Below are 11078 nucleotides of genomic sequence, written 5' to 3' on the forward strand. Positions count from 1 at the left end.
CATGATGACCTGCAGAAGACTGTATTTATCATTCCTCAGTATGTATCCAAGGTGTGCAGTCTTGCGTACTTTTATTGTTCTCAACAATTTTTTGCTCCTTCCTCATTGGTGACTCTGGCAGTCCATGGAATTCTCAACATTCTCCGGTATATCCAAAGTTCAAAGGCTTCAAGCTTCTTAACTATTTGCGCTTTTAACGTCCATGTTTCTACCCCGTACAATAGTTGGGACCAGACGTAACATTCAACACTCAGTCTCAGCGCAGTATTCCGATTTTTGTCACAGAACAATTGCTTGAATTTTAAGAACGCTGTCCTTGCCATTTCTATTCGTACCCTGATCTCTTGGTCTGGATCTAATTCTGTGTTGATGTAAGCTCCCAGATATTTATATTTTGTCACTCTCTCTATTTGCTGTCCACCAAGGGTTAGTTGTTCATTATTTATTGGACTCCTTGATACTATCATAAATTTGGTATTATCTGTGTTCATGTCAAGTTCCATTTGAATGCATTCACTATTTATTGCATCTAGTAAAGTTTGTAGTTCTTCTATACTGTCAGCCATAATTACTGTGTCATCTGCAAATCTCATGGTGTTTACGATTTCTCCACCAATTCTTATTCCCTCTTTTCTTTCCCATAAGGCTTTTCTGAATATGACCTGTGAGTACACGTTGAAAAGCATCGGAGACAAGACGCATCCTTGCCTGACTCCTTTCGCAATCGATATATTATTTGTTTCTATATCGTTCACCTTTACTACTGCTTTCTGGTTCCAGTATATAGCCTTAATAAACTCAATGTCTTTTTTGTCTAAATTGATGTTTTTTAATTCATCTATTAACTTCATATGCTGCACTCGGTGAAAGACCTTCCTAAAGTCTATGAAGCATACATATGCACTCTTGTTATATTCCCGACATTTCTGCAAGAGTACCGTCAACGCAAATAATGCCTCTCTTGTACCCATGAAGTCCATCTGCGTTTGATCTATCTGCTCCTCACATTTCTTATAAATTCGGTTTTGACCAATTTTCAAGACAATCTTTAAAGGGTGGCACATTAGGCTTATCAATCTATAGTCATTACATGATTTGGGATTGTTGTTTTTTTGGTAGAGGTAAAAATATCGATTTAAGCCATTCCTCCGGGATGTTGCGCTCTACATAATATATGTGGTTGAGAATTCGGGTGAGTCTCTTTATATTACCGTCATCTAAGGCTTTTAACAGTTCAACTGGAATTTGATCAGGAACCGGTGCTTTTCCTTGTTTTGCATTCTGTAGGGATTCTTTACTTCTGAGGGTCAAATTTGTAGGTATTGTTCTTCTTCACCTATACCTTGTTCATTTTATGGTACATATTAGTATTAAAAAATTATAGTAAATTGTACGCCCACAAACAATGTTTTTTAAGATATGGGGATTTGACAGTGATTTATTTATTAATCTCTCTCCCAATACCAAAAAAGTTTAGTGACAATGATTTGCTAATATATTTTCTGTTTCTAGAAGCATAGCGGGCGATACTAGCATAAAAACAGCACAAGCGAATCCAGAGACACCGGAGCAAGATAAAAAAGTTTGAGCAATCCCTCCACATATCAATCGGGAATCTACATAGAAATCTTAAGAAAAATGTCGTACGAAAATATTTTGTAATTCAACACAAATAAAAAAAAACAATTTAATCACTTGTGAGAATCTTAGAACAATAACTACTGCCTCTCAAACAATAGTGACACACGTCGCAAGAATTTTGTAAGCCCCTCGCATAATGCATACTATGTTTTATTGATACATTTATATGTTCGATATTTATTTATAAATTATTGTATTTATTTTTGGTTCCTTAGCAGAAAGCACGATTAGATTCACTGGCTTCTAAATATAATACACAGGATGAATTTTCAGTATGAAAAATCAAATATCTTCTATATATCTTACGTGTGACTCAATAATTCTGATTTTAAAAATCTCAGGACACTTTATTAATTGTTGTTGGACGTGTCATTACATGGCAGTTCTACAAATTTCCTGACATTCTTCAACTATGTTATAAAGCTGGTAGATAATTAATTGAGGAGGCTAGAAGCCTAGGGGGTCCTAGTGCCAAAAACGTTAATATTGAGATTCATTTAAATTTGAAATATTTTTACTTAGAAAAAAAACTCTAAAATATACGAGTTATGCATCGAATATTATTTGTTCTGTTTGTGCTTATGATTTATTATATTAGTTACTATTTTTGAGCTATATTTTGCTTACAGGACCGAGCTTTGGGGCGGGGTTGTAACATTTTGTTAAAAAACGCCTTAATTTTAGAGATAGTTAACTGGATAAGTAATAAAAATGCTCAAAACAGAAAAATCTTTAATGTAAAATATTTTACAGTTATTATTCATCATCCGATTCAAGCAGAGATCTGATAGTATCATCTTTATTATTTTGTCTATTTTGTTGCCCTTCATTCAACTTCTGTAAAACTCATGGTGTATTGGAGGCACATAAGGTGCTTGCTACATCAGGTAAAATTTGGCTATTTTTATCGTTGGAGGATTCTTATAAAATGCAGGTAGAAAAATGTTTGAGTGTCTATCACGTATGTCATTTTCCTAGAAAAATCAATTTCGTAAAAAGGAAAATCAGTATTATAAACTTCCTCGTACTACCTTTTTCGAAATGTCATTACCATTGCATTTTAGTTATTCCTGTAATATTGGATTTCATTATGTCGTCCATGGGCAGACTTCAGGCTGCATTTTCATCACAATAATTTTTTTACTGAACCTGCTATAAAATTAACACAATTATAAAACGTGAGTTAGCTGTCTCTTTGCTCTTTTACTAATAGCAAAATCTTGGTCGTATTTCATGAATAATGCCCCGAAACCAAAAAACGGTATTCAACACTTTCGATATGTGTAAATTGCTCAACAGACATCCAAAATTTGATTATATTCTTGTTTTTGTTTTGTCGACCACATCATTGAATTCATCGATGTGAGTCACTGTTTTTGGCAAACTTTCAATATACTTTAGCAAACATGACATTACTTCTTAGAAACCCTTGGACCATTCAGTAGCATGCTAGGTTATCTATCCTATTAATACTTACTTATCTGGGCTTGCCACAGTATATTCTGTTTGCTGTTTATCACATCCTAATCGCTATTTCTTCTTTTCATATATATCTTGTTCAGTGAGATCTCTTTTTTCCATTGCTGTTTTTATTTCTTCTTATAGCTTTTTTTATCATGTAGACGATGTCGTCTGTGTCTTCTGCTAAAATTATTTGATCATCGGTAAACAAATGGCTATGGATATTGTTGTCGTCAATTTTTACTTCCATCTGTCCATATTTCTTGTTCCAGTTTTTTAGTGTTTCATCTATACACAGTTTAAATAAAGTTGGTGATGGGCAGCATACTTGTCGAAGTCCTTTATCGACTTTAAACATTTCTTAGTAGTTTTTTTTTATTCTACATTCATTGTCTTCGTAAAGTGATTTTACGGGATTTATGTAGGTATTATATATTCCTTGATTTTCTATTGCTTTCCATAGGTTGTTGTCTGGGTCACTATCATAGGCTTTTCGGAGATCCACACATACAATGTGCAATACAGCGTTGAAAACTATTGTTTTTTCTATGAGCTGTTTTAGAAAAAATATATTATCAGTACATCAGCATTTGAGACGAAACCTGTTCTGAAGTCCTCGGCTGTTTCTCCATCCTTTCTTTAATGATTTCCCCATACCGATTCATGATGGTAAAGTGTAGATTGCTAAATTACCGATTCCTGCTGATAAATTGTAGAATCTCTAATTGTATGTCCACAGCTGACGCAAGTAATATACTTTCCTACATGTCAAATGTGAAGTAGACAAGGTTTTTGGCAAACCAAAGCAAATAGCACGTCTTTCCGGATGCTGTTAGGTAATTCTTTGGTATATTGTTTAAAATTTTTAGCCGCTTCGGCTTAACAAAAATGTCGCTTGTTTTCTTTGGTAACGCAAGTAATATACTTTCCTACATGTCAAATGTGAAGTAGACAAGGTTTTTGGCAAACCAAAGCAAATAGCACGTCTTTCCGGATGCTGTTAGGTAATTCTTTGGTATATTGTTTAAAATTTTTAGCCGCTTCGGCTTAACAAAAATGTCGCTTGTGTTCTTTGGTTATAGGATTAAAAAAATCATAGAGCGTTTATTTGGGTAATGAATTTATCACACTTTGTGCATGTATCTGAGTATGGGCGGTGAAAAGTTAAGTTGAAATGCATATTAAAACTGTGTCGGTATTTGCTCAGCTTAAAAAGTTTCTTCTTTTCATCGTCATCATCCAGCTCTTTGCGTCCACTGCTGGACATAGGCCTCCCTCATTTTTGTCCACTGTGCTCTATCTTGAGCACTTTTCATGCCATTTCTTGAGATCGTCAGTCCAACGAGTAGGGGGTTTTCCTCTACTTCTTTTGTCTAACCTCGGTCTTCACTCAAGCAATCTCTTCATCCACCTTTCATCACTGATTCGGGCGACGTGGCCTTTCCAGTTCCATTTCAGTGTGGCAATTCGGGAAATTAAATCGGTAACTCCTGTTCTTCGTCTCAAGTCTTCATTTCTAACTCGGTCACGAAGCGATATACTTAGCATTGATCTTTACATTTTCCTTTGAGCTATTTGCAGCGTTTTAGAAGTTGTAGCCGTCAATGTCAAAGTTTTGGCACCATAGGTCATCACAGGCAACACACATTGGTCAAATGTTTTACGTTTTAAAGAAATAGGTATATCGCTTTTAAAGATGTCTTTGAGTTTTCCATAGTCTGTCCATGCTAAGTTTATTCTTCTTCGTAGTTCGCAAGTTAGGTTGACTCTTGTGATCTTTATTTCGTGTCCAAGGTATATATGTATTTTTCCACTAGCTCTACTTTGTTGTCTCCAATATTGATATTTCCGCTAGATACTAGGTTTGTCATGAATTTTGTTTTGGAGATGTTTATTTTAAGACCCACACTGGCACACACTAACTGAAGTTTATGTAACATTGTACATATCTCCTTGGGGTTGTCCGAGAACAAAACTATGTCGTCTGCGAATTTCAAGAGTAGTAAACAGTTTAGGCGATAAGGTATCACCCTGTCGGACTCCTCTGCCGATTGGAATATGATCCGGACATATCTCTTTGTAAAGCTTGTACATTTTTGTTACATTTAATTCGAGAGATAAATACTTATTTACACCCATATTTTGGAAATGATTATGTTCTTTTACTAAGTTCAAAGACCCGCTCTCTATTTTATTACTAGGGATGTGTCCACCCCTTTAATCCGTTTGGAGGATTCCAATTTTTTTTGGAAACGTTATAAAATCGTTTGAAACCAATGTCTAGAGTTCTCAGAAAAAACTCTGCGTACACGTTTATTATGGAGTTTTATAACAATGCTAATACTCTTTTGTCTTGTGGTGTTTAGACGGTGAATTTTTTGAGTATTATTTTGTATACATGATGTAGATCCCCTCTATTAGTTTTTTTTTACAAGACTCCAATAATTAGTAAAAAGTTTCTGTCTAGCTTCCTTCGTAAAATTGTCTGTGCACTTGTACCTGCAGATATGGTTATAAGCCTTAAGTGATTTTGCAGGATTTAATTCACCCTTGCGACCAACATTCACCCGTCCTTTCAAAGGAATCCAAGTATACTTTTACCCGTTTACTTCTAAAGAATGGACAGCCGGAGTTTGACGTCACGGCAGCCATATTGTTATTATTACTTTCCAAACAAAAGTTGAAAAGCCAGGGTTTGCCCAATTTCAAGACTTTTTAATTTCTATAAAGTTAAAATTTTGCTTTTTCTGCGTAAGTATAGTGTTTTTTTTACGATAATATCATCATAATTCGGTATATATTTCTACGAAATATCGTTAAAAAGTTTAAATTAAAGAAATTCTAACCTTACTTTATTGATACATGCATTTTATTGCTATTTTTATAAAACAACATGCTTTATTATTTACACAACCTTGTAAAATTATTGTAGTAACTATTAGAGTACTTAGATATTGCAAAAAGCGGAAAGATTATGAAAAAAAAGAATGAAAAAATAACGAAAAATAAAAATTATCCACACTAAACAAGGTTTGTTTGGAAAGTGAAACTGACAGTTGTCAATAAAAATAAATGCTTCTACGTCATCACTCCCGCAGTCTATTGTTGAAATGCGGTAAGTAGTACAATTTCAGATTGATAGATGGCAGTACTAAGACTTGTTTTATAATTTGTTCTCTTCCGCACTAAGTAAATGTATATATTAAGTTTTGATGTCTGCACTTAACGCAGTATTGAAATAAACTCAACTTGGAACTCTTGGCTTCTGACTCCCTCAGTTGATACTTAAAATAATTTACAACATTAGAAAATTTAATAAAAATAATAGCTAGTTATTAATAAATATAAGCTGACACTATTCAGGCTGATTAAACAGTAAAAGATTTTTTAAAACACCTCGAATAACAAGCATAGCGATGCAATCGCCAATATTAGCAATAAATCAAAATAAACTTAAATAAAAGTAGGTTTCATTTAGTCACATCACCAACAGTCTCCTGTCTTATATTAGATTTTTTGTTGAAACTTACAGCTCTCACTTTGGTATCTTAGCGCTTTATTTATTTTGCACCTATTTCTGTTTCTGTTCCTTATTTATATCTATATTAGCAGCTTGGTGCTCTTATACTGGAGAATATATCCATATCAGAGACTTTAGTAGACGTCTCATCTATTTTAGATTAATAGATTGTTGCCACAAAATAATCTAAAATGGATAGAGTTCCACCATTAGAATAGCGCAATTGCAAACCTATTTATAATATTTGTAGTAGGTATCGGGAGGCTAGCACATCATCTAGCGAATTTAATAAATCAATTATACCATCTAAAAGTTCAAAAAATCCAAGAAAGCTTCATTTGTCCCATTAACTGGTTAGTAATCGGCAATTGTGTATTCACTATTCATTTTTTTCATAAAGGTCATTCAAAATATCGGTAAAGTCCGCCTCAAAGTATATCGCCTTGGTTTTTCCCTCTTAAACGATTTATTTTATCACCATTGTCAATAAATACACGTTTCTCAACATGTTTAATTCTTCATCATAGAAGCATGATAGATTCCCGATTTGCGCATGCACACTGCGGGATTTAAAACTTTATTAACTATTTAGTTAATGAAAAAACATAAATGATTAATTATGTTGCTAAAACAATTGTTAACATCTGAATCGCTATAAAATATCATGAAGATGTGATGTTAATATTTTTGAGTGACCTTGAAAAGCAATAAACATCATCTGTCATTCACCATTTAATGGGAAAATTGATATTTTTTATCGATTTTCTAAGCTTTTAAGGGATGCGTACATTATCTTGGAGCGAATTTTCTGAAATGTCTGAATATCTAGAGAATAGCTCAGTTGGTTGTTCAAAAGATTCCGTTCCGATGCTTCCGCATTGTTCTGATCTGTTGTAGTATTTCTCTTCTATTTGGTTAAGCATGCCGCATTTTATCGCGGCAGTGTTTTTGTAAACGTTCCATTCGGATCCATTTCACGTTGTTCCGATTGGCGGTAGTATGCCGACTGTACTTAGTAATCGAGGTCATCAGTAGCGCACCTAGAATTTGCCTCTGGGGGGGGTTTTGGTTGGTCACCAAAATTTTTTTTATGATGTTACCCCTATTTTGAGTCCTTAAAATGTGTAAGTAACAGTATCGGAATAGGGTCCTGGGGGGGGTTTAACCCCCAAAACCCCCCTCGGTGCGCCACTGGAGGGCATACATTGTCGCGAAACGGAAAGCATGTGAATGGAAAGGGGCGGAATTGAATGAAAATTCTGAATCTCTGCAAATTAGCTCGAAATTCCGTCGACAACCTAATAAAGTAGAATCATATCTTCGACGCGTGGCAAAAAAGCACATGTTTAACCTACCAAATTACAACACAGTCGTTAATTCGATTGGGATTTTGATAATTGTTATCACTCATCAAATAGAGACGTGGATAGTCCACTATAAATTGTGTGATAACCATTTTTTAAATTAGTATCGACATCGTTTATTATTAGATATCTATCAGCTTTCGTCCTTCTCCCAATTATGCATGTTATCTAACAATTAAGAAACTTCCTCTGTGATTACTTCGTTAATGAAAATTTTTTTTTTTAACTATCCTAAATTTTTAACCTATTCTCTTGATTATTTCTCTATATAACCTCGGTGTTTTTTTCTATCAAAAATATTACCATCACCTATGATTATCTTATCAGTATATTGTATTAAACTAGTCTCGTACCGATTGCTTTGTATTAATTGTTGAAGGCTAAAATTCTCAAGAAGTATAGAAATTTTTGATTTTTCAATGATAATTTGAAAGGTAGTTTTTTGTTTCGGGGGTTTTTTTACAAACAATATATTTAAATAACAACTGTAGACAAAAAATTGTAAATAATGAACCTTTTTTCTTTAGTTTTTAATGTTTTCTTATTGTATTTATTTATAACAAATAAAAAAATATTGAAGAAAAGTAAGTTCGACCAACTACAGTCTTGTTCACATTTAGTTATTACTTATTGTTAGTCCCAAATTTGTTCGTTCTAAAGGTAATATTTGTTTGCCCAAATGTAATTAACCATTCCTGTTATTTTTTCAGTAATCAATAAAGACCAGTTTCATGTAGATAATTATATATTTAATATTTCTTTATAACACTTATTGCACATGCCTTTGACGTCATCTAGAGGGTTAGCGCATTGTTTCATAAATATAGCAAAATATTTATTCTTTTTAGTTTTTTGTGGGGATATATCGCTCGTTGAAATCATTGATCATTAATTTGAGTCTTCATACGTGCATATTATTACAATTACAAAAGGCGACAAATAATATGTTCGTTAGCGCAAGCGAATTCTAAATTATTTTGAAAGATTATTTGGTCAATAAACCTCGTTTAAGCGATACCTTAATGTCGACGGGCGATATATCTCTAGAAAGAAAAAATTATACTTAATTATTTATTATGAAAGTCGTTTTGAAACATGCGCTATTATGTAAAATTTGAGGTTAATTAAATAAAATTATAAATAACAAAATTCCGAGACCATTGGTAGTACAACTGGTCAGTCTGACATTTTTGTTGTTGTAATGATATTAATATATAAATACAGTTAAAGAATACTTAAATTAATGGTTGTTTTGGAAGCAAGTACATATTTATGTAAAATATGCAATAAAATCAATTAACAATTATCATAACCATAACTTGGTAGAATTCACCTTTTTATTTCTACACACACACACACACTAATTAATTTTCATCATTATATTAAGAATACTTTGTGAGTACTTGGATCGAGCTGCACTCAATTGTAGTCATTTTTCAAGCATCAATTTGTGAATAAATTTGGTCTGTCGATGGATGAGTAACACAAGGTTTCGTCAGCTGTTAACATAAATTTTTTCTACCGTAGGATGTATTCCTAACCTTATAAGCTAGAACCGAAACATACGAGGTGTGGTATTAATATACAATGCTCCATAAGAATCGATACTGAAAGCCTTCTTCTGTTAGCTCTTTCAGGAAGCGTGCCATTTTATCTATCACAGCTTAAATGGTGTCTCTGTTAATGCAGATTCTTTTTGCATATTTAAATTATTGCCATACGAATTCTTTATAAATTGATCTAGTTTCAGACTGACTTTTTCGACATTGTTATCCCTTTTTGACGTCGAAGGGTGACTTGGACCTGAGTAATCTTCAGCGTCTTTTCGGTTGTTCTTGAAAACGTCTAAATTACTCAAAACCACGTGCACATGATTAAAGATTAATTGCCATACACTTCTCTCAACAAATTATAAGTGTCAGATCATTTTAACATTTTTCCTACAGCTATATAAATTTATTTACAAAAGTGAGAGTTAGTACATTTAAAAGAGAGGACTTCACGCTATTTATTAATGTGTGCAGTGTCTCGTAATATACAGTTGGAACCCTGAATCTATTGCTTTACATCATCACATAAAACTTATGAGACGTCGAAGTCGAAATAGATCATTGTCTGTTTTTAAATTATAATCGTCGTGATTTCTGTCATCATCAACGACTATAATGCCGTATTTTGACAAAATATATAATTATAAAACTGCAGAATATGTGTCGCCTGTGACAAGCCAGGTGCCAATGTCAATAAGTATTGGACGTACATTATCGGTCGCAGCGAAACGTAGCACGGCTTAGAACCGTTATCTATAGAAAATGTCACACCGAGAGTGCAGTACGGCTAATATAAGAATGCACAATTGCCGGATTTCACGCCTTGTGCTTGGCGATACAAACAGGTCCAAGTGGTAGTCACAGAACCGTACCCAGATCTCTACGCCGGGCTCTGTTATTTATTATAAAAAGACCTTAAGTTTTTAGCGAGAATTTTATTATAAAACTGTATACTTTATTAAACTAACAAATGTATTTTAAATTACATTTCTTGATAGCTATAAATATACCGGGTGGAACCTCCGGTAACTCGATTTCCGTGCACCCAGCCCAATATCCAAGAAAAACTTTTTCTTTTGTAAATATGTGAAAAATTATCAGGAACGGGAATATCGAAAAAGCTTTGCACATTTTTTAATCCCGGCGATGTTATTAAAAAAACAAGTTGCGCACTTGAATCACTGCGAAATTTTAACACCTACTATGAAATTTTTTTTTGTGGAAATCTGAAGTGCAGTTTTTGTCCTTGTTAAAACATAATGCAGTCTCGCATTTTTTACACACAACATAAGTTTACCTAGTTCCTTGGCATAGCAACCTGGTAGTTTTCAGCGAAACCTTGTGTATTCCATATGGGATAATGGTTTTCCTTGCCCACACTTGACCAGATGAGCAGGTATAAGGTTTATAGTGTAAGTTATTTAACATTATATTATATTTATACTTTATTAAACTAAAAAATATATTTTAAATTACATTTCTTGATAGCTATAAATATATTCATGCACCCAGCCCAATATCCGAAAAGCCCATACTCTGATT

At 33.5% G+C, this 11078-nt stretch overlaps 1 protein-coding gene across 4 annotated transcripts in view; it reads left to right on the forward strand.

The window, feature by feature from the left end:
- Nucleotides 1–6791, forward strand: part of fmt (phosphatase 6 regulatory subunit 1-like protein fmt) — a 104979-nt gene extending 98188 nt beyond the window's left edge. For all 4 annotated transcript variants that reach the window (XM_072543924.1, XM_072543925.1, XM_072543927.1 and 1 more), the window contains one exon: nucleotides 1513–6791. In XM_072543924.1, the coding sequence (XP_072400025.1) occupies nucleotides 1513–1588 (76 nt within the window). In that variant the 3' untranslated portion in view covers nucleotides 1589–6791. The remainder of the gene's footprint in view (nucleotides 1–1512) is intronic.
- Nucleotides 6792–11078: the final 4287 nt, after the last annotated feature.

The sequence above is a fragment of the Diabrotica undecimpunctata genome, chromosome 9 (assembly GCF_040954645.1).
Source record: "Diabrotica undecimpunctata isolate CICGRU chromosome 9, icDiaUnde3, whole genome shotgun sequence".
NCBI classification, from domain to species: domain Eukaryota; kingdom Metazoa; phylum Arthropoda; class Insecta; order Coleoptera; family Chrysomelidae; genus Diabrotica; species Diabrotica undecimpunctata.